This window comes from Pongo pygmaeus, chromosome 14, assembly GCF_028885625.2.
Source record: "Pongo pygmaeus isolate AG05252 chromosome 14, NHGRI_mPonPyg2-v2.0_pri, whole genome shotgun sequence".
Taxonomy (NCBI): Eukaryota; Metazoa; Chordata; class Mammalia; order Primates; family Hominidae; genus Pongo; species Pongo pygmaeus.
In genome coordinates this window covers 59,525,512-59,550,622 of record NC_072387.2, presented here as the reverse complement: position 1 = coordinate 59,550,622, position 25,111 = coordinate 59,525,512, and the positions used below count along the sequence as shown (strand labels likewise).

The window sequence follows — 25,111 nt, the reverse complement described above, 5'->3', positions numbered from 1 at the left end:
GAAACCCTGTCTCTACTAAAAATAATTTTTAAAAAAATTAGCCAGGCGTGGTGGTGTGTGCCTGTAATCCCAGTTACTTGGGAGGCTGAGGCAGAAGAATCGCTTGAACCTGGAGGCAGAGGCTGCAGTGAGCCAAGATTGCACCACTGCACTCCAATCTGGGCAACAGAGCAAGACTCTGTCTCAAAAAAAAACAAAAAAAAAACAAAAAAAAAAAAAAAAAGAAAGAAAGAAAAGGGCTTATTCAAGTGCTGGAGTTTTCTATTTCTTGATTTGTCTTAATTTTAATTTTCCCATGAGGTATTTCTGAAGAAGAGCTCAATAGGATTGGATTCTTAGATGAAACGATGAAATGGATTGCATGAACAGTGACTGTAGGGCTGCGCGGGCTGCGAGGAAAAAGATAGAAACTGGAAGTGGGAAACTGGATAACTAAGAAACGGACTTGATTCAGGGTCAAGGATGCAGTCACCCAGGGGAGCCTCAGTAGTGCTGGCAGTGGGAGGTGGGAATCACTTCTGCCTTCTCTTTTTGTGAGAATATATCATGAATTACTTGTGAAAAGAAAAAAAACAACCCAACGAAATCTTGTAATGTTAGGTGTTTGAATTTAAAGTGTTGGAACAGAAACTTGGGGCACAGGTAAGAAAGCAGGGTTTCTAGTGACAAACTTGGACATTATCAGTATCTAGTGGCTTTGGTTTTTGCAGAGGGAAGATTCACTTTTCCACTACAGAAGGGCAGGAATTTTTAAAGTCCTTTGAGGTTAACAAAAATTTCTACATTTGAAGGGAGGTGTGGAAAAATGGTAGACTACTTATTAATACTCTTTGTAGTCAGAGATTTGGAAACAAAATTATTTCCTGAAGAAGCAGATTGGGGTCCTGTGTGAATGCGGGAAGATCAGCTGAGCAGCACCCACACATTCCTCTTGCATGTCAAGTGGACAAGCCAGCTCAAATCCACAGACATTTTTGCACAAAACTTCCCACTGCCTGCTAAAACATATTCACTACGCACCAGACTCCCCACCAAATCACTTTTTGGCATCTACTTCCAACCTTCCCTCATCTCCTATGTCCTTACTCCAAAAAATAAAATAATACACATACTGGACAAATCTTTTAAAAAGGAAGAAATGTTTAATAACTCCTGGAGAGATAAAAGGCCAATGTTTAGGTATATTTATGAATTAGAAGCTTCCAAATTGATATGGAGTAAAGAAGTGTCAGATTTTTAAAGTAAGGGTTGAAACTTGGTTTGCCAAAGCTTTCAGGGTGAAATCAAGACAATGAAATACTTTAAGTCACCACATCCATACCTAAAACATGCTGGCCTGACCCAAGCTTAAGGTCCTCAGACTGAACAAGCTGCACCGCTGGGATGCTTTCAAGCTCCCGGACGGAACCGCCTAGCTGAGTGCTCCAGGCAGGAATGCCGCTGCCCACATAGACTAGTGGTAGTAATCAAAGAAATAAAGCATGTACAGGCAGCGCTTTAAAATACACCTTTTGGCACTTAGCAATTTTCCAAAAAGTGCAGAAGAAAAAGCCCGAGTCCTCTGGGAGTGTCTGAAGTTGCAGGGAAAATCGCCAAGCCTTGCGTGGAGCCACCACCGTCACTTGCCCCTTTTCTGTCTTTGTGCTGCCATCTAGAGAGGAAAGGAAAACATGTGTTGTGTCCTGGTGAGGAGAAAGTCACCTGAAATCCCAAGTACCATCTGCAGCTCCTAGAACAGAACGCAGGGCTGGTGGGTTTAGTCCTGAGGGCAGCTGAGCATTTTCGCTTCTAAGAGATGACCTCAGATGCAGGAAGGGGCTCCCATCGTGCCCGGCATCCAAGATCTCATTCTAGGGTTCACAGCAGGCTCCTCAAGGGCACACCAAGAAGTATGTTTTTCTTTGAATGTTCAAAGGGAGTGAAATATAACGTTGGGGTGGCCCAAACTTATGGGATGGGCACCGTCTTATAGGAAAAAAAATAAAATACAAGAAATACATGAAAATAACGTTCTGAGATGAGTAATTCTTAAACCATTTTTCTTTTTTTTTTTTTGTAAAGAGGCAGTTCCTTTTATAAAAAGCAGAAGCCTTATGTAGACTCCAATGTATAAAAAATAGATAAGCAAATACTTGTTGCTGATAGAAGTAGTAGCACCTAATGTCCCTGTGAAGAATGTACTGAACAAGTTTAATTACTACAAGTTGATTTTTTATTGACTGCAAAGTTAAAAATAACTTATTTTGGAGCTATATGTTACAAAAAAAACATCTACATGGAAATCAAACTTCTATGCCAGAATGTGGATGAGAAGGAAGCAAGGCCTTCTCTGACCACCCACTCCCCAAAACTCAGTGCCCTGCCTGGTCAGCTTTTTCCATAGGCCCTGGCACTATCTGAGATATCATCTGTCTACTCGCTCTAGAATGGAAATTCTTGAAGGTAGGTATTTTTGCCTGCCATGTTGATATCCGCATTTCCTCTATCTAGAACATGTCTAGCACACAGCAGGTGCTCAGCACATGCTCTTAAAGGAACAAATAAATCTAAGTTGATTCCTTAGCTTCTTTTGCTTGTTTATGCAAGAACTAACAACATGTCTAACTTTAATTTTACAAGTATTCTGATTCAAACGTGTAAAGTAACAGTTATTTTAAAGTGCATGAAGAAGCTCTGATTTCTCTGTAAATTTCATTTGGTGCTGTCCTCCATGTCAAATAGTCTTGATTAGCCTGAGACCATCAAAATAACATTTATTAATGAAAGTACAGTAAATGCTAAAACACTAACAGCTGAATTAAAGATTTGACATGCAAATGTACCAGCTAAGTAGAAGCTTTACTTAAATTCTGGCTTGCCACCGTTGAGGATAAATTGACCTGCAGAATTCATTATGAATAAAGCAAGAAGATGCAGCAGAATAAATGTGATTTTTTCCTTTCTTAAAATAAAATTTGCAATTAAAACAGATTATTTAAGGCTAAATGGTCATACAATGGTATGAATAGGAACCTTGGGTAAACAAAAGGAACGAGGCCTAGGCTTGGCATCTGGGCTTGGCCACCTACTGTCTGTATGACCTCGCACAGACCATCAATAAAATAAGGATACCACCTCTTTCTGGTCTACCTTGGAGGGTTGTTGTAAAGATTAATTTATTTTATTTTACTTTTTTAAGAGACAGGGTCTTGCTCTATCACCCAAGCTGAAGTGGAGTGTTATAATCATAGCCCACTGTAACCTTGAATTCCTGGCCTCAAGCAATTCTCCCTCCTCAGCCTCCCAAGTAGCTAGAATTTCAGGTGTGTGCCACCACACCTGGCTAATTTTTTATTTTATTTTATTTTTTTGTAGAAACAGTCTTGCTATGTTGTCCAGGCTGGACTTAAACTTCTGGCCTCAGCTTCCCAAAGTACTGGGATTACAGAAGAGAGTGACTGTGCCCAGCTAAGGTCAATTTAAATACTGATAAGTGATTGCTGTGAGAACTGTAAAAATACTATGAAACATAGGGAGGAACCCTTTTGGTCAGTCTAATGGCTCTGAGGAATATATAAACCTCAGGACTGTGTAATCTCCAAGTGTATACCAAGGTGTAAAAATCAAATCATATCTTCTGATTATTCAGATGAGGACAAAGCTCATAGACATTTTCTAAGCACACTTGGAAAACACCCTCCCACTTGCTTCTCTAGACCTGGAGTTCTTTCTCTTCCAAGATTTCTGACTATGACATAGCTAACTCCCAAGATTGCCAAATTTTGGATTAGTCCCAGAGAAAGGGGTGTTTGGGAGAAAATATGTAATACAAGGCAGCTAGTCAAGTTACATCAGCTTTAAGAACAGAGAAAGTCAACTCCTACACTATATGAAAAGGTTGTCTTTCATATCTGGTGAAGAGGTGATGTTCTAGGATGTAACAGAGTCAAAGTTAGAGCCACTAGGGAAAGGGAATTTGATGTGGTGGAGTCTGGATGTGAGAGGTCCTGAATTCAAGTTCTGGCTCAGTTATTCATTAGCTGTGTGATGTTGGGCAAATGAGCTGACCTTCCCTTGTTCAACTGCAAAACAAGAGAAATAATACCCTTTGTGCCATATGGCTCCTGGAAAGATTAAACACATAAATTCATGTCAAAGTTGCTTTAAAAATCACAATGCACTTTGCCAGTCTTTGTTATTACTTTCCAACAATTGTGTTCTTTGTATTTCTTTCTATGGCAAAGTGAAATAATCTTTGAAAAATGAAGAAAAGAAATATACATATACACATATCATGGGCACCCCAAAACCCAGTATGAGCATTTTGTTGTATTTTCTTCCAGACTTTCTTCCAGCAAAACACATGAGCTAGTTCATCTAAAGAATTTAGGGGAGCGCCTAGTGCACGGTAAGCACTGCATGAAAGATAACTGTAAAAGCACTTTCCTCCCAGGTGTAAAGGAGACACGGCTCCCTAAGCACCAGCGGCTGGAGAGAAAGACATAAAAAATCTTGATGATGTAGTCCCATTTCATGCTGAGAAGTGACTGGGGGCCAGCGATGCCAGTGACTTCCTCCATGCTCACAGAATTAAGGCGGAACTGAGACTACAACCAGGAACAATCCTGCCATGTTGTATTAATTAGTCTGTTTAGTATTGAAACACGGTTGATGTGAAGTCCTTTTTCCACTTTATTTATATTTTTAAAGATTAAGATATCTGTTCACTGTTGTCAGAAGTTTGCATACAATATAAACAACACTGTACATTTAGTAAGTAAACAGGTACACTTTAGGTTCTCACTTAGAGCTTGCTTTTGTGTCTTGCTAAGGCCCCAAATAAGAGAAATATGATTTTGGGAATGGACAGCAGCACAACATGAAACAGATTCGAACAAACAAAAGACAATTCCACTTGACATCCAATTTAAGCCTTACAGAGGAGAGTCTCTTTGGCAGTGCAGAACCGAGAAGCACAAACCTTGAAAGACGACAGGGTCTGAGAGTACAAGGAAAATTTAAATTGAAGATAAACTAGAAACAAAAAAGAATGTTGGTAACCTGTGATCAGTTTCAGAAAAAAAAAAATATGGCTTGATGAAAAAGATGGAGGCTCTTGTCTATGTACCCAAGTGGTTTTGCAGTTTGTGGAAATGTTGTGAAGCTTTCCCAAACTTGGCACATTAATCAAAAAGAAAAATGATGTAACTAAGAGAAGCAAAGGGCCAAAGGATTCAAGTAGGCTAGTGTATCCTAATGTTTAGTACAAGAGTCTAAAAAGGCTCTAGTCTGAAATTCCTTAAAGAATTCTAAAGGACAGGCTACGTAGATGTAAGTCTCTATCTGTGCCATATGTGGGTATGCATTTATGTTTGTGTGTACTCATGTGTATATATGTGTGTTTGTGTGTGTTATGTGTGTATATGAACATTTTATGTATAAATATAAACCCACATGGATTTATTCCTAATATTATTCCCCAAAATAGCACCTGGTACGTGTAACACCTTTTGTTTTTCACTTTTCAATTATTATTCAACTCAGTTATGTTGTACATTGCCAGTGAGATCTTCAACTTGGCATCAAAGGTAAAGTGAAACAGGCAAGAAAACAAAATTGCCAGTTTCCCAAATTCCCAAATAATTTGTAGCTAAATCACAACATGAGCTCCTATTCAAGCCTCTGTGAATACAAGGAGTTTATAAAGACCACATATATTCTCAAACTGCAATAATTTAGGTTGTGGGCTTAATACAAATAATCTCTACATGCTACGTAAAATGACTCCAGTAAGTGCAGTTCAATCAACTGACAGAAGAAAATTCACAGCCCTTTTTCCAGAGAGATTAAAGACTGTATCTATTTCATTTATTACCAGCAACATTAACACACAAATTTAAGGCCCATACAAGTTTATGAGTGAGTTTATGAATAAGTCCTTGGACTTCAAACACTAATGCATCACAGAAAACTCATTCTCAGAATGACTCTTGAATTTCAAGGTTTAGCCACAAGGTTGTCAAGGACTCCAACACTGTACTGCTGAACACCTGTCTGGGGTGTCCAGGATAGATTGATGGATTGGTTGGTTGGTTAATTCTCTCATGCAACAAACATCTTTTGAAGGTCTACTGTATGCAACCCCAAGTTAGGTGCTGTGTATGTACAGTCATGTGCTGCTTAATGATGGGATACGTTATGGGAAAGGTGTTGTTAAGCAATTTCATTGTTGTGTGAACATCACAGAGTGTACTTATACAACTTATACAGACCTATGGTGTAGTCTGCTACACACCTAGGCTATACAGTACAGCCTATTGCTCCTGGGCTACAAATCTGTATAGCATGTTAGTGTACTGAATACTGTAGGCAACTGTAAAACAACAGTAATTACTTGTATATCTAAACTTATTTAAACACATAAAAGGTAATGCAATGTGCTACAACCTTACGTTATGATGGCTACAAATCATTAGGTGATAGGAATTTTTCAGCTCTGTTATAATCTCATGGGACCACCATCGCATATGCAGTCTGTCATCAACCAAAACATTGCTGTGCCGGGCATGACTATATGTGAAGCAGTCAGGCAAAGTCCTATGCAGAGAGTAAGGCAGGAAAATGGTATGGAGAGTACTGAGCAGGAGCTGGGTGGGGGTAGGGGAGGAAGGTCAAGGATTGGGTCTCTGGAAAAGTGATTAAGATAAGTGATAATAACAAGATGGAGCCAGTCCTGTGAAGATTTAGAAAAAGGCACATAGAGAAAAACCAGTCATACAAAGGCACCAGTGTGGAAACAGCTCAGCATATTCAAGGACCCAAAAGAAACCCAGAAAACAGCTTAGGCACTTTAAAGGTAGATAAAGATCTCGACTTTGCTGGAAAAAACAATCAAGTCTCAATTAGTGATAATATTGCTGAGATTATTCAACCTGTCTGACTATCATGTACTCATCCTTTACCAGTTGCATACTGTGTGCTCGGCACCGTGCAAGACACAAGCTTGAATGGTACAGAGTTCCTGTTGTTAAGAAGCTAACTTTCAACAGGGATAATAATGCAAGTGTTTAAGCAGCTCCTCCTCTCATCTTTTGCCCTTTGGGTGGGTGTCACTATTCTGGCTCGTATGGCACTGTATGATTATAATTTTTGTAGGGATTAAATGAGTTATTATATATAAAGTGCTTAGATCAATGCCAAGCACATAAATGCTATACAGTGTTTGTCAGTATTATTAGTTAGTAGTATAGTGAAATGATCGTAAGAGAAATAGGATATTAACATAGTTTCAAAGTACCTCAAAAATTGAGGGGCATTTATAAAATAACTGGCTAGTACTCTCAAAAGTGTCAAGGTCATTGAAAGACAAAGGAATATTGAGGGACTCTTTTTTTTTTTTTTTTGAGATGGAGTTTCCTCTTACTGCCTAGGCTGGAGTGCAGTGGCGCGATCTCGGCTCACTGCAACCTCCGCCTCCTGGGTTCAAGTGATTCTCCTGCCTCAGCCTCCCGAGTAGCTGGGATTACAGGTATGCGCCACCATGCCTGGCTAATTTTTTGTATTTTTAGTAGAGATGGGGTTTCTCCATGTTGGTCAGGCTGATCTCAAACTCCTGACCTCAGGTGATCTGCCCGCCCTGCCCTCCCAAAGTGCTGGGATTACAGGCATGAGCCAACGCACCTGGCCGGGACTCTTACAAATTAGAAAACACTGAAGAGATGTGGCAGCTAAATGCAATGTAGCATCACAGACTGAATTCTGAAATTAAAAAAGTATTAGTGGAAAGATAGGTGAAAGTACAATAAGGTAAATTTTCTGGTTTTGATCCTTGTAGTATGGTTATGTATGCTAATACTGAGGGAAGTCTCATACTATATGCTAATACTGGGTGAACGTCATATCTAAACTTTACTATTTTTGTGACTTTTCTAGAAAAGTATAAAATTATTTCAAAATAAAGTAAAAGAGACAGGAGAAAAATAGACCTAGAAGATAGAAAATAACAAAGATAATAGAACTAGCAAATGAGGACATTTAAGTAGCTATTTTAACTATATTGAAGTATTTAAAGAAAACTGCAAGCATAATAAGAAGAGATACGGGAAGACATAAAGAAGAACCAAATGGAACATCTAGAACTAAAAATTACAATATTTAAGGCTGGGCGTGGTGGCTCAGGCCTGTAATCCCAGCACTTTGGGAAGCTGAGGTGGGCGGATCACCTGAGGTCAGGAGTTCAAGACCAGCCTGACCAACATGGAGAAACCCCATCTCTACTAAAAATACAAAATTAGCCAGGTTTGATGGCGCATGACTGTAATCCCAGCTACTCAGGAGGCTGAGGCAGGTGAATCACTTGAACCGGGAGGCGGAAGTTGCAGCGAGCTGAGATCGTGCCATTGCACTCCAGCCTGGGCAACAAGAGCGAAACTCCATCTCAAAAAAACAAAAAAAAACAAAAAAAAAATTACAATATTTAAAGTAAAAATTAAATAACTAAGGTTAACAGAAGATGAAATGCTATAAATCAAAGTAAACTTGAAGATACACCTAGAAACTGTCTAAAAATGGAACATAAACAAACAAACAAACAAACAACAAAACAGAAACTCAGTGATAGGACCTGGAGGACAATACCAAGTGTTCCAGCATACATGAAATTGGAGGCCCAGAAGCTGAGGGGATAGGGAGAAAAGGGAGGAAATAATGGAAAAAAGTATTTAAAGAAATATTGGCCAGAAATTTTCCATATTTGATGAAAATTAAAAACTCAAAAGTTCAAGGAGCTTAATAAACTCCCAAATGAGATAAACAAAAAGAAAACCACATCAACACATCATAGTCAACTTGCTAAAAACTAGTAATAAAGAAGAAAATCTTAAAAGAAGCCATGAGGAGGAGACACATTATGTAAAGGAGAAGAAATATAAGAAATATCATAGATGTCTCATCAGAGATTATGCAAGCCAGAAGACAATGATTCTTTGAAAGGATCAATGAAATTGACAAACCTTTAGCTATACTAATAGAGAAAGCAAAAAGAAGACACAGATGACCAACATCAGGTATGAAAAAGGGAACATCACTACAGATTCACAGACATTAAAAGGATAATAAAAATGTGATGAACAACTTATGCCAATAAATTTGACAACCTAGATCAAATGGATACATTTCTTGAAAGACATAAATTACCAAAACTGGCACAAGAAAAAAAAAAAAGAAAATTAGAATAGCTCTTCATCTATTATAGAAATGGAATTAGTAATTTAAAAGTTTCCCCCAAAGAAAATTCCAGGTCCAAATGGCTTCACTGGTGAATTGTGTCCAACATATAAGGAAGCAACAACACCAACCTCACACAAACTCTTTCAGAAAATAATTGATGAAAGAATACTTCCCAACTAATTTTATAAGCCCAGTTTTACTATGACATCAAAATCAGACAAAATCATTACAAGTAAAGAAAACCACAGACCAACATCCCTCATGAACAGAGATACAAAAAAGTACTTAACAAAATATTAGGAAAAAAAATCCCATACTACATATAAAAAGAATAATATACTGTGACCAAGCAGGGATTATCTCAAGAATGCAAAGTTAGTTTAACGTTCAAAAATCAATCATTATAATTCATATATTAAAAGACATTTCTCTATTAAAAAGAAAACTACTTGATCATCTCAGTAGATACAAATTATTTGACAATATCCACATATGATAAATACCTATATATTCAATACCCATATATGATAAAAACTCTCAGTGAACTAGGAATAGAAGGAAACTTTCTCAGCCTGATAAAGGGAATTCTACAAAAAACCACATACACAGATAAATACTGATAGATACATGGATAGATTTAGAAATGTTGATATGAGTACATAGTGTATATATGTGCGTGTACATGTTGTACACACACACTCATTTCCTAGCTTTGGCTCCTAAGCAATGACATACCAATAGCAATGAGCATACCTACTGCCTAGATCTTGGTTTCTAAATACCATTCTTCACTGAAAGGAACCAGGGTTCTTTGAAAAAAAGGTGGATTCAGGGCTTGCACAGGACAAGAGGCTGAAACTCCAGTCGCAGAAGCAGGAATGTATTAAAGAATGATAGAAACATACCCAAAAGATACACAAGTCAGCTTGAAGGGTCTCCCACTAGCTCTTCTGAAACAACATGAGCATTAAAATTAATACTAATAATGCAATATAGCCCACTGGATAAAATAAAAATCTATAAATCCATACTGTTAAGAATTCATAAGTGAGGGAAGAAGCAAGGAAAAGGGAAAGTTCTTCCTTACAGAAGAATGCCAACTGATAAATATAGAAGAAATGAAAGTTAGAAAATCATCAGATCCTAAAAGTAGTGGGCAAACATCTGATAAGAAATAGGATACTTACAAAGTCCCAGAATACTTATCCACAAATTACTTATTAATTACAAAAATAATCAACAATAATTCACAATGAAAAACTTGTAGGCAGCACCTTAATCAAGTGATCAAAGTCAACAACACTGAGATTGGGATAGACTGTGATTCCTGCCATGGTGTACTGAGAAAGACATATTACTCCTGGAGGTGCCCTAAGAGTATGACTTGAATTTAATCAAAAAGAAACATTAGAATGAGAAATATTCCAGCAAATATTTACCTTGTACTCCTCAAAAATGTCAAGTAAGACAAAGAACAGATGAGAAATTCTTGCAGATTAAAGAAAACTATAACAACAACAAAAAGGCTCCAGTGCCAGATAGTTTTACCTCTAAGATTCTTAAACATTTTCCAGCAATAGAATATAATAATGCAAAATGAATCCTTCCAGAACGTTGGAAAAAATGGAAAGCTAGCCTAATTCTAACGCTAAAGCCTAACAGCAGCATTGATTATGAATATGTCTGCAAAATTCCTTAATAAAAGTGTAGGAAGTCTAATTGAAAACTATATTTGACAAAGGTTAAGAAAGATAGGATGTATCCATTATGCTACTGATCCTTTATCTACTGCCAGGGTGAGTTTATTAGACATTTGGGTACAGTTTGATAGTAGTAAAAACTTTATAGACACCTCAATAGATGCCAAAAAGCTTTCTGATAACAACCGACACCAATTATTAATTTAAACCTTAAGGAAACTAAGTATAAAAGGATGGATATTCTTTATCATATTAGCAACAGCTAGTGTCAGATTAATGGTAAAGCACATCAATAAAATCACCAATTAGACAAAGACAGCTATTATTACTCTTTAATACTGTTCTGGATATTCTAGCCCATGTAATATAATGTAAAATATATAATAAAAGAGGTGTAACTATTAGAAAGAATTGCATGCAATTTTTAAAAACTAAATTACATACTATATTATGTACTAAAACCCAAAATAAATAAAATGGAAAATTTTTCCATTAATAGTTTAGTAAACTTGTTATTTAAAAGATAAATATATAAAAATATGAAACTTTACCACAAAATGACCAGTTGGTAGACCTAGCTGGAAAAAAACAGATTTCATTAATAGCAATGAAAACATCTACACATACTCGTACAAAGATATGTCTAGAACCTATTGAAGATGAAGAACTGAACGTTAGTGAAAGGTATTCTTAAGACTTGAGTAAATAAAAAGAAATACTATATTCCCAAATAAGAATATTTAAGTTTGTAAAGATGTTTGTTTTCCCAAAGTAAGTTATGCATCTAACAAAATCTCAGTAAAAATCCCATTGGAACTTACTCTTAGAATTTGACAAAATAATCCTACAGATTAAATGAAAAACTAAACTGGTGAGAAAATAATTAAATTACAGCTTTACCTCACAGCATATTTAAACATAATTATACATTCTCTAGATGATTTAAGTAATTATATATAAAACAAAAATAGGCCAGGCATGGTGGCTCACACCTGTAATCCCAGCACTTTGGGAGGCCAAGGCGGGTGGATCACCTGAGGTTGGGAGTTCAAGACTAGCCTGACCAACATGGAGAAACCCCGTCTCTACTAAAAATACAAAATTAGCTGGGCGTGGTGGCACGTGCCTGTAATCCCAGCTACTTGGGAGGCTGAGGCAGGAGAATCGCTTGAACCCTGAAGGCGGAGGTTGTGATGGGCTGAGATCGCGCCATTGTACTCCAGCCTGGGCAACAAGAGCGAAACTCCATCTAAAAAAAAAAAAAAAAAGAACGAAAAACTAACTATCAAAAAATCAGAAGAAAATAAAAGTGTCTGGTTAAATTTCCTGTAAAATGAAATATCTTTCTAAGTACAATATCTGTGTAAAGGAAAAGTTTATGTATATATGTCTACATAAAAACTAAAAACACCTGCATGCAAAAATCATAAGCAAAATTAAAGGCAAAGTATAAACCAAGAAAGGAAATTTACAACAAACACAGTAGACATAATTAATGTCCTTAAGTTATAGAATACTTTTAGTCAATAAGAAAAATATTGATACTCTAATAATTTAGCAAAGAATATAAAAGACAATTCTCTATAAGATGACAATTGATTAGTAAGTATGAAAAAATGTTCAAAATCATTACTAATCAGAGAAATATGAATTAAAACCACAATAAAATGTTTTTACACTTATTTCCAAAGGTAACAACCAATGCTAACAAGGTGGCATTAAGCTTTCACACCCACTGTTTGTTAGAGTGCAAGACCGTTATAATAAGCCTAGAGTGCAAAAGCTTATAAGCTTTCCATGAAATATATTCCCATAAATATATATTTGAAAATCCAATAAGCCCACAACCAAAAATCCATTATAAGGAAACAATAAAACGTGTGGACAAATATTTACTTATAATCTGATTCTTCAAATAGTGAACACTTGTGAACAATCCAAATGTCCAAACAGGATCATGGTTATTAAATAATCAAATATCCAAATAATCAAAAATTATACTGTCATTAAAAAACATATTTATGAAGAACAGTTAGTAGTCTGGGAAAATAGTAATAAAATAATGTTTATAAAAAGGTAACTAATGTGATTTTTCACAGAATTAGAAAATAACTATTCTACAATTCATATGGAACCAAAAAAGAGCTTAGACAGCCAAAGCAATCCTAAGCAAAAAGAACAAAGCCAGAGGCATCACATTACCCAACTGCAAACTATACTACAAGGCTACAGTAATCGAGACAATATAGTACTGATACAAAAACAGACACATAGGCCAAAGAAAGAGAATAGAGAACCCAGAAATAAAGCCACACACCTATAGCTATCTGATCTTCAACAAAGTCAACAAAAATAAGCAATGGGGAAAGGACTCCCTGTTCAATAAATGATGCTGGGATAACTGACCAGCCATATGCAGAGGAATAAAACTGGACTCCTACCTATCACCATATACAAAAATTAACTAAAGATGGATTAAAGAATTAACTGTAAGACCTCAAGCTATAAAAATCCTAGAAGAAAACCTAGGAAATACCCTTCTCAACATCAGCCTTGGCAAACAATTTATGACTAAGTGCTCAAAAGCAATTGCAACAAAAATAAGAATTGACAAGTGGGGGCCTTATTAAACTAAAGGGCTTCTGCACAGCAAAATAAAGTATCAACAGAGTAAACAGACAACAAAATCAGAGTGAGAGAAACTATGCATCTGACAAAAGACTAACATCCAGAATCTATAAGGAACTTACACAAATCAATAAGATACAAATAACCCCATTAAAAAGTAGGCAAAAGACATAAACAGACACTTCTCAAAAGAAGACATACAAGTGATCACAAACATATTAAAAAACACCCATCATTACTAATTATCAGAGCAAAGCAAATGAAAACCACAATGAGATACCATCCCCTACCAGTCAGAGCAGGTATTAGTTAAAAGTAAACAAATAACAGATGATGTTGGCAGGGCTGCAGAGAAAAGGGAACACTTTTGGTGAGAATGTAAATTAGTTCAGCCACTATGGAAAGCAGTTTGGAGAGTTCTCAAAGAACTAAAAACAGAACTACCATTCGATCCAGAAATCCCACTATTGGCCACTATTGGCTATGTACTCAAAGGAAAATAAATTATTCTACCAAAAAGATACATGCACCTGTATGTTCATCATAGCACTCCTTACAATAGCAAAGATATGGGATCAACCCAGGAGCCCATCAGCAGTGGAATGGATAAAGAAAATATGCATATATACACCATGGAATACTACACAGCCATAAAAGAGAATGAAATCATGTCCTTTGCAGCAAAATGGATGCAGCTGGAGGCCATTATCCTGAGCGAATTAATGCAAAAAAACTAGAAAACCAAATACCACATGTTCTCACTTATAAGTAAGAGCTAAACATTCGGTACAAATGGACTTAAAGATGGCAATAATAGACACCGGGGACTTCAAGGGGAGGGAGAGTGGGAGAGCAAGGCTTGAAAAATTACCCATTGGGTACTATGCTCACTACCTGGGTGACAAGTTCAATTACATCCCAAACCTCAGCATCACACAGTATCCCTCTGTAACAAACCTGCATATGTACCCCTGAGTCTAAAATAAAAGTTGAAAAAAAAAAAAGGTTATAAAGTCACTGTAATTCCTTTCTAAAAATTATTATAAGAAAATACATTATCTCTGGGTAATGAAGAAATGGGAGATTGAAATTCTTATTATTTTCTCTATTTTCTAAAAAGTGAGCCAAGATCGCGCCACTGCACTCCAGCCTGGGCGACAGTGAGACTCCGTGTCAAAAAAAAAAAAAAAAAAAAAAATTTTTACCAAAAACTAAAGCCTTTTTAAAAGTAATAATCTACCTCACAGTTTTGTAATCCAGTTTCTCTCAGTATACTGAAAATATTATTACTATACCTACTGGATGCAAAGTTGCATTAAAAAACAGTCATACACTCTAACATTGTCGCACGTCAGTTTACTGAGAAAATCATGATGCTATATGTTAATTCTCTTCAAGTGATTACTTTTCATTATGTCAGATGAGACTCCAAAAGGCCATAGCCATGAAGTTACATGCTTTCCCATATTTCATTCAGGAACACAAAAACCAAATGCAAAGAAATGTTTAAGAGAACATGAAATTGGCTTCTTCCTTCCCCCCACCAAAGGTAGTCATTAATGGTCAGGAAGGACAAACTGAAACATGTAAAAAGCAAATATTTTTGCTAGATTTTATTTTCAAAGTTTCAAACCTTTCCAATTTTTTTTTTATTTTTTACACCAAAAAAGGTATCAATACTTTTCATTCCACTCTTGTCAACTTTAGCCAAAGCCTTCTGAGCTGCAGTCATTTTGCTATTTTTCTGTTAATGAAAATAAGAGAGAAAAATTGTTATAAATGTAACATTTATTAATCATATATGCAAATCAAAGAAGACTGCATGTCTCAAGTTTCATTAAGGAAGGTAAGCGTCCCCCACTAACATGCTTCATAAGGGAGTGAAAAAGTTCTGATTTCTATTCAGAATTCAGACCTAAGAGACAGAATATGTTAAAAGAGGCAGAAGACAAAACTGCCGCCTTCTAAGAAGCAGAATGTTCCAACCAATGGTTTACATTGGGGAGGGGGTAGATAATTCTGGAGGGTGCATAAAGTACAATAACACAAACAATGGAACTGACACAGGCCGCAATTGTCAGAGGTAGGAATTACAGCCTTGTATTACCACATGATGAATAATTCACACCAATTTACCATCTGATTTTATTCATTTGCTCCATGGGAAACCAAGGACAACCCTACAATATTCAAAAGATGACTTGGGTTGCAAAGCATCCCAGACCAGCAGGATAGCTGCCTTATTTTTCCTCCAACAAAGCAATACTTTCCAAAAAGCTGACTCCAAATAATTCTGCCCTGTACATTTCTATCTCTCTCTGGTCACTGAAGTTTTTTCTTCCATGTCTTATATAAAGCACTTGCAGAAGGTAAATAGCAGCTGATTTAACTTTGATGCAGATGCACCACAAATTGTTCAGAAGAAGCATAAATTATGGGAATCAAAAAACAAAAAATCACCTGTCTCCCTGGGAACTGTAAGACAAAGTCATTGACAAAGTATTTTTTAGAGGCACAGTATATGATTCCCACAATTCTGCTTTTCACATTCTGTCACTTATAATTTAGTAGGCTTATTTTTGACTCAATGGTGCAAAGCAACAGTCTGCTTCAGACTTATCTCGTGCATTTAAGACATTCTCCATGCTGTGCCCAAGTGGATACAATAAGTGGCACTCCCACAGAAGGGCGGGGCACAAAGATTTCTCTCAGAGAAACTGACAACGTCCCCGTTGACACAGCATCGAGATAACTAGCTATTTGGGCAGATCTTAAATCGAACTATCCCCAATATCATATGCCCAAATAAATTACATATTGATTCAAGAGTAACAGTTCTAAAAAACATTAAACTCAAAGGGCAGTTAGTATTTTTTAAAATCTAAGTGAAAGTTAACTTATCTTGAGACGGGCAAGGCCTTTCTAAGCATAAAAACAATGGAAAAATCATAAAGGGAAACAATTTCTGTACTTAATCCTCAGAAAAATTTAACACTGTTAAAAAATCAAATGAAAAAGTTAAAACAAGTTTGTATCCTATATTTCATGAAAAGCGTTAATAGTCTTAATTTAGAATGAGCTCATACAAAGCAACAGAGAAACATTACTATCTCAACATAAAGACAGGCAAGGGACAGGAACCAACAATTTGCAAAAATGCAAATGGGCCATAAGCATTTGGAAAAACAACCTTTCTAGTTAAAGAAATGTAGCCTAATTTGACAGGCAACAATGTTCAAGAATAAAAGCAATACTCAATGTCATCAAAAATGCAAGATAAATACTCATTGGCAATAATGTTTGGAAGCACAACTTTCTCCATTTTTGAAAAGCACTTTAGCTATATATATTTCAATTATGAAAGAGTTCATGTTCTCCAAGCTCTTACTCTTAGTTCAAAATTGTGTCTAATGAAATGACTGGAGATACAGACTGTAAATAAGAATGTCTATCACTTCAATAAAAACAAAAAAATAAAAAAATCAGAAGTAACCTATATGTCCAAATATAGGGAAATGATTAAATTACATTCCATATGGTGAAACAAACACCCATGACTGAATATCATAAAAACATGAATATTTTTTCAAAGAATGTTTAATGATATGTGAACATTTTCACATTTTAATGCTAAATAAAAAGCGCAGAACTGAGTATTATAATGCCAATGTTAAAGGCCACATATGTATTTATAATGCATGTATAAAGCTCAGTAAGGAATGTTACCAAAATGCCATTTGCCAGGGTGAATGCTGAATGGTGAAATTATTAATAATTTTTATCATCATCATAATTTCTGCTTCTGGGCAGCAGGGTTGACAAAAAATTACCTGTAGAGCTTCCTCCCTCCTTTCCCACCCTATCACTCTATGAATACATAGCAAAATTTAGGCACACTCTCGATAAGTAGTATATTGTTTTTCTCTGACTAATAATAAGTCTTAGTTGCTTAACATTTTCATTGTCATACACAATTCTTAATTATTAAGTCACAGAAATGCAAGTTAATAATTCTTCCTGGTCAAAACTGTAATCACAATCAAGCGTGCAACTGTTCCGCATGTATTCATGCACATCACGCACTGAGTATGAATGATACACCACTACACCTGAACCCACATACCTTTTCAGTCTTCAAATCTTTAGTATTAAACTTAGTGTAATCTTCTTTTGCTTCTACAGGCTCATCTGATAACTTTATTTTCTGCAACATTAGAGCAGCGAAGTGGTGTCAAATGTCACCTTGACACAACATCAATCCATTAAAAAAAAACCCAACATGTATAATTTAGACCTCTACAGAGGCGAATGGAACAGCAGACCCAGCAAAGGGCTTACTTTTTACAGGCTCCTTTACATTTTGCCAATCATCTAGGGAATCGAGCCACACATCACTTCTAAGAAGCAGCCTTGGTGATGGTGGATATGATTGGGTAAGTACATGGCTGAACCCCTTAGCTGGTCTAGCAAACACAGGCTTTGTAGGTGCCAGATATGGTGGGCATGAGGGGATTGCTAATTACCAGATGAATCAAGGCACAGAAGTCAAAATGAGAATAGTCTCTTGAAGGGGGCCAGGTGTCCAGCCAGAATCCCTATTTCTTTTACCTCCTGGGCCGGTTTAATGTCCACTTATGAATGAAGGGACAATATTTATCTTACTTTATCCATGCAAGAACAACCTTGCACAAGCAAGCAGCCAGCAAGAGAGGGAAGCACAGAGAGGCTAAATGAATAGCTTAAGGTCACCAAGTAGAGGACTTCGGCCAAGATTTCAATTCTGATACAGTGTTCTTTCCATTAGGCCCAATGCAACTAAGTCAGACCTTTACTTACTATTTTCTCCTTTCACATGAACATTTTACACCAGTGAATGTGAGAATCTTGTCAAGGCCTTAATGATCACAATATAGAAGAAATCATGCCACACTTATTATGTAAAAGGTACAATAGCAGGGAAGACAAGTCTTGCTGCTGAACATGGAGAATTGACTGCATGGTGATCACAACCCAGATTTTTATAATTTTCAGGCTGTTTGTGGAGACACCAGGTTGACCAGACCCAACATGGATCTACCCTAGGAAACAGACTTCTTCCCAGCTTCATTCTTCATGGCCCTGCTTTGCTAAACAAAGAACTGGTAGAGTTGGTGCTAAAAGTTTCCACAGCCCGTGGTGTTTTATCCCATAACCCAAGAGGATAAAACACCATGTCTTAAAATTGTTTGCTGTAAAAAAACAGAGGCTCATCCTGGGAATATACCATACACTATAGGAAAAACTTCTCTTGGCCACACAGCAACCTCTAGCAAATGAATCATTAAAAGAAAAAGACTAATCCATCACAAATGAACCACCTATCAGCACCAAGTGAATGTATATTTGCAAGTTTGTTAAGAATATATGTTTCAGCTTGGTGCAGTGACTCATGCCTGTACTCCCAGCACTTTAGGAGGCCAAGGTGGGCGGTCACTTGAGGCCAGGAGTTCCAGATCAGCCTGGCCAACATGGCAAAACCCCATCTCTAATAAAAATATAAAAATTAGCTGCACATGGTGGCATGTGCCTGTAGTCCCAGCTACTCGGGAGACTGAGGCACGAGAATTGCTTGAACCTGAGAAGCAGAGACTGCAGTAAGCTGAGATTGTGCCACTGCACTCCAGCCTAGATGACACAGCAAGACTCTGTCTCAAAAAGGAGAAAAAGAATACATATTTCTATTTAAATTAAGACAGCAAAGGGTGTTTAGGTGATGCACATTTTTTACTAGAAAGGTATCTTCAGCTAAGAGGGTGGAACTCACAGCTAATAACGCTGAAGGCCAAAATATTTTCAAAACACAAAAGGCTTGAAGTTATGAGGATGCTTGTGTTCCTTCTCTGTGGCAAAATGTTCCTAACATAGATGTCATTATAAACACTTAGACATTATTCCCTTTTTTTCTTCAGAGACAGGGTTTCACTCTGTTGCCCAGGCTGGAGTGCGGTGGCTGTTCATAGTTGCAATCATCATATACTACAGCCTTGAACTCCTGGGCTCAAGCGACCTTCTGCCTTAGCCTTCTGAGTAGCTAAGACTACAAGTGTGTGCCACTGCACTGATGAGGTTCACTTTTCACTGATAATTCAAATAAAAAGTGTTCATTACAAGAACTTAAGATGAAAGGTACTTTTGTATGGACCTGATTAATTGGAGAAATGACTTGTTCAGGTGTTTTAATAGCTCACAACAAAACAAGATACCAGTTACAAGTGTTTAAAAAAAGAAAATGATTGTGGTAGCCTCTACATATAACTAGTTTTTATGTTATTCCCAGTGCACTGTTGAATATATTAGAAAAAAAGATGATTGAAGAATTTACTAAAATTTTTGTTATTTAAAAGACCAAATCACTATGGATTTGGGAGATTGTTTCAGCAGAAAAATGGCTCAGAAAGACAGTAACAAAGGCTATGACTAAATGGATACAGTTCTGGAAAGAGAACAAACTGCAGAGTACCACAGGGATTAATGTTAGGCCTTCTTACAAATGATTTGCAAGAAGGAACTCGGGAACATCTCCAAACCCACTGGTTGCATTCAACTCTGCTTGCTGACAGTGACAAATTGAAAAGACTGGAGCAAGTGAGGGTTGGAAGCTGAGTTTCAACAAAGGCAGACATATGATAGTAAAGGAAAATAATATAAAACATATTAAAGATGACAGGCTCCATGCTATCGATTACAACACAGATACAAAGATACCTAACAGCTACTGGAATATATTTCCTGGAAACAGTCAACTATATTACTGTAAAAATCAATCAAATCCTGGATACAGACAGGAAAGCTAGCAGAAGATATGTCCTATGCTTGTTTAAATGATGGTACATCATCTAGTATAGTTTGTCATGTGTACACTGGAACCCCAGAAAGACACAGACTAGAAGACCTTGAAAAGCAACTCAAATAATATAGAAAACAAGGCTGGGGTTTAGGAAGAGCAAGATGCCAAAATCAAAATCAGGGCTTGGCAAATGATGGCCCAGGAGCCAAATCCAGCTGGCTGCCTGCTTTTATAAATGAAGTTTTACTGGAACACAGCCATGCTCATTCGTTTATGTATTATCTGTGGCTGTTTTCACAATACAACAGCAGAGTTGAGTAGTTGCAATAGAGTCCATCTGCTTCATGGAGCCTAAAATATTTACTGTCTGGCTTTAGAAGAAAAGGCTTGCTGATCCCTGATCTAAATCATAAATGATGAAGTCACAAACAACTTAAATTCTGAAAATTAAAATAAGAAAACAGAAATCAGGAGCAGAGAAGAATAAAGTTATGAAACATATTACTCCAAAAGGTATCCAAGGCTAAAGCTTTCAAGAATAGGTTTAGATCAATTCATGAATGATCTCTAAGTTACTAAGGAAGATAGATAGTTGGGAGAAAAAAATCTGCTTAATTTTTGGATGAAGAAAAATAAGAAGCACTCTGAGAATCTACCCTCTTAGTTTCAGCAAGACAACTGTGCCTCTCTAGGTCCTCTAGAGCTACTGTCAGAGATTAACTACTGGAATGAAAGAAGCATGGGTCTGGCCTAGAGCAGTCCTTACATCTTACAGCAACAGACTTCTGCCCAGTGCTATTCTCCAAGAGAGTAAAACATGCATTTTTTTTTTTGACAACATGCTGAACATAGCCCCAAACAAACACTGCTGTACTTTCAATTTTCTGTCCTTTTCTAAGGACAATGTTTTTGGAGCCACCACCACCTCTACACAGGGAATGACAAAAAAAAATTATGAGCATGTTAGCTACCTTGAAGGCCAAGAAACGAATGCAAGGGAGAAGGAAAGTTTGTAACATCCACAATATGTCCATTTTACATTCTCAAGGCATCCGTTACTCTGCTGGCAGAAGAAATGACCTCACTGACAAGCTGGTGCACATGTTTATTTCCCTGTCTTGGAGCAGCATTTAACTGATCTGAGATCTGGCCTGGGCTGAAGGAATGCTGCAATTTGCAGTCAGGTGTGGTTTATGATTGGCTTCTCCATTCTCTGGATCTAGGAGATAAACACACCAGCTGCAGAGGAGCTGTGGGTAGCAGCCTGAGAATGAATGAGGAAAAGATTTTCCACTAACAAAGATTACACGTAAATTCATCAATCATTTCAAATTCAGAAAAAAAGTGATCATCTTTGCTCAAAGGATTCTTTGTATTATGGAAATCATTTTCTGTTCACCTTTGTGCCAGTGACAATTAGATTTGGCAAAATGAGTTTTAGTTATATATAGAGTATGCTTAGTGATTACTAAATTTAATTAAGTGATCTAACTAATGCAGGAAGATTTAATTTTAACTATATGTCTTTAATATTTTCACAGGGGTACCTTGCTAAAACCAACTCTTCTTGGGTTTTCATGGCACTTTATTTACCATTCAGGTAGAATCTACAAAAATAAAAAATAGTGATGGAGAGCCCAGTACAATCTTTATTCCACATGGCATCACTCCATGCAAAATGGATTTAGTATGCTTTAAAATATATTAGAACCAACTAAACTCATGTGGTAAGAGTGTAATATTTTTCTAAGTCCCCCAAAGATATCTTAGTCACAGCTTCTTACCTTTGATGGAGGATTTGGCAATGAGGCTGAAGGTTCTGGAAGCCTAAGGAAGTTAAAAATAAGAATCAAAGTCATGGTTTTTCATAGACAAACAAACAGAAAGACAGTGCCAACTTAAGACTTAGTAAGTCCTACTTTTCAACTTACAGCTTTACCTCCATATATCTTCCTGTTCAATTAACTCAGTGTAAAGAATGAAAGTTTTCTCAATAAATGAGTCTTTATTTTGATATGTAAGTCCTTGTTTTGGTGTTGTCTGAAGTAAAAAATACAATTAGAACCCATCTGTTGGAACAGAGTTGCTTTTCTTTAGCCTCTATAAATTTGTGTTTGGGTGTTGGAGTATTTTTTCTTCATAATGAAGATGCTAACATATATTTAAAGGTGAAAATTATTTTAACTGTTGACAAAAAGCCACATAAATTTCAACTTTTCTTCTGTTAGAAAGCAGTTTAATTGGCATACCTTTCTTCCAAACTCTTCAACCAAAACTTAATAATGTTAGTGGAAAGAAAGGAATCTATACAAACAATGGAGTACAAAGACATGAGGTCTCTAACAAGACAAGCAGCATAGAAATCTGGGGATATATTAAGCAGAAGGATATGATTATCAATTTGAAGCAAGCTTTCAACACACTTTAACTATTACAGAAACCAGTTTCCAATCATTGTTTTTTAAAGTAGGACCTCTGGAATTTGCTAAAACCAGCAAATATATCTATTAAAAAGTCATTTTATCTTCATGACTCAGAGGATAAAAAGGATTTATAAGGATCAGGAAAAGCTATTAAATCATCACACACATATTAACAACAAAATTAAGTAATGATTTTGCAAAAATCTAGAAAATAAAGACTTCTAACACTTCTTTTTCAACTTAAAGTCTAAATGTATAAGCTCTTTATAAAGAAAGGAACATACATGAAACCATTCTTAAAACCCTTCTTCTGCCCCTCAAAGACACAGATTGTGTTTCATATTACTTTGACTTCCAAGTCTTGGGTATAAAGTCCCTTTAGTGAACATCTAGTGATAATAGTGAAAATGATACAAATATTTTGTAAATTAAAAAAAGTCTATATTCCATCTACTCTTTCCATCCCTCCTTTCTTCCTCTTAAAACGATCACAAAGAACCAAATTAGTTAAGTATAATTGAGGATAAACTTTTAACATAGTTAATCCTCTAATATCAGACCAAGCCATAATTCCAATCATCCATTAAAAATCACCCCAAAGCACAAAGTATATGACATAGCTGAAGAATAATCTTGTATCATAAACAGTGATATGATAAGCCATAAGGAAACCCCACTGCTGGGGAAACCAAGAAGCAAATGGTACTTCATTATGACTGAAGATAATCAATACTTACTTTAAGTATTTAGATAAGTCATCACTTAATTCTTTAGGGATGTAATCAGATATCAGACCATGGGCATAACGAATATAATCCTCTGAAAGAAACAGAAGGAGGAGTGAAAGCAAAAAAAAATAGTAATTATGGTGGTTTTATAGTCAAATTGACCTGAGTTCAAATTCTGACCCTATCTGGATAAAGGGAACTCACTTAAGCTCTAGCCTCAGTTTTCTCATTTGTAATATGGGGATAGTAATATCTATCTGTCAGACTAGTGGGAAGATATGATGGATGAGATATGACATGGGATGATACCAAAGATATAAGATAAAACAAGTATAATACAGTAGATGCTCCCTAAATGACACTAAAAACAAAAACTCAGGGTTGCTTTCTTAGTTGAAACCACTGAATACGAATAAAGTTTAAAAATCAGCTATAACAATATGAAATAGTCATGTCTTTTTTAAAAGGGTAATCTTTTCTAAGCCTGCTTCAATAAAGAATAAATCTAATTATTCAACAGTAATGAGTGTACTCATTTAAGAGAAATAAAATACCATGTCTCTACTACTAGGTATTTGCATTATAAGAACCCTGAAATACAGATATATAGTTCTATACATACATGTTGTTCTATATATATAGTTCTACACACACACACACACACACACACACACACACACACACTCCCAAACTAATAAAACACTTAAACAACTAACTCAGCAGAATTTATCATCATTAATTCTAAAGCATTTGGATTCTCAGTACTAAAATGCAGCTCTGGCAGCAATTAGAAATACAGTTATATAAGAAGACAATAAAATCTGTTTCAAAACTCTGTTCCTGAATTCAGTATTTTATGTAGAATACAAGCAGATAATCAAACTTAATCATAAGATGGGATAACCACGTGGGGATATAAGGCACCAAAAGCAGACCCCAGGTTTGCTGCTGGGATATTCATTCACTTCCTTTTTTCCATTCTCCTCTGCTCTCAAGTCAAAGTAACAATTTGCTTCAGTATTACATAGAAAATGACTGCCGTCTGGGGACCACCTGACGTCAAAAAGTCTTCAGTAAGAGATTTTCACTGTCAACGGAAAACTGAATGTTATCATTTGACCCTTCTTAAAATTGCTCATGGATCTGGGATAGTCATTATCCAATGAGTCATGACTAGACAAAGAAAACTATTTTGAGAAAGTCAACTTATAGTTCATTTGCTGCTTCTGGTACCAAACCACCCTAAATATCTAAAAAATGAAATAATGTAAAATATGTCAAGCTTACTTTATGGTCAGGACACTAAATGGCAATATAGCCAAGCCCAGAACCTTAATATGTAGACTACTGGTAAAAGCACTAGACTTAGAACAGAAGATCTTGAGGATAAGTTACCTACCTCTCCATTTTAAAAATGAGATGATCTGTCTAAATAACCTCTAACATCCCTTCTTCTACTTTTAAAACAAAATCTATGGTTCCATCCATCCACCCATGGATGCATCTATCCACCCACCTATCTATCCATTAATCATCTATCTCAATCCCTCATCTTCTATTGTTAAAGCCAATTAAAGACACTGACAGCTGGTAACTCAG

General features: G+C 36.3%; 1 protein-coding gene across 3 annotated transcripts in view; it reads right to left on the bottom strand.

Moving 5' to 3' along the window:
• Nucleotides 1-1,122: 1,122 nt before the first annotated feature.
• RNASEH2B (ribonuclease H2 subunit B) overlaps nt 1,123-25,111 on the bottom strand; it is a 63,555-nt gene continuing 39,566 nt past the window's right edge. For 2 of the 3 annotated variants that reach the window (XM_054446744.2, XM_054446745.2), the window contains exons 8-11: nt 23,522-23,603; nt 22,146-22,188; nt 17,659-17,739; nt 15,134-15,279 (exon numbers count right to left, since the gene is read on the bottom strand). In XM_054446744.2, the coding sequence (XP_054302719.1) occupies nt 15,163-15,279; nt 17,659-17,739; nt 22,146-22,188; nt 23,522-23,603 (323 nt within the window). In that variant the 3' untranslated portion in view covers nt 15,134-15,162. Of the gene's footprint in view, nt 1,652-15,133; nt 15,280-17,658; nt 17,740-22,145; nt 22,189-23,521; nt 23,604-25,111 lie in introns of those variants that run through there. The other variant, XM_054446747.2, reaches the window with a different exon arrangement.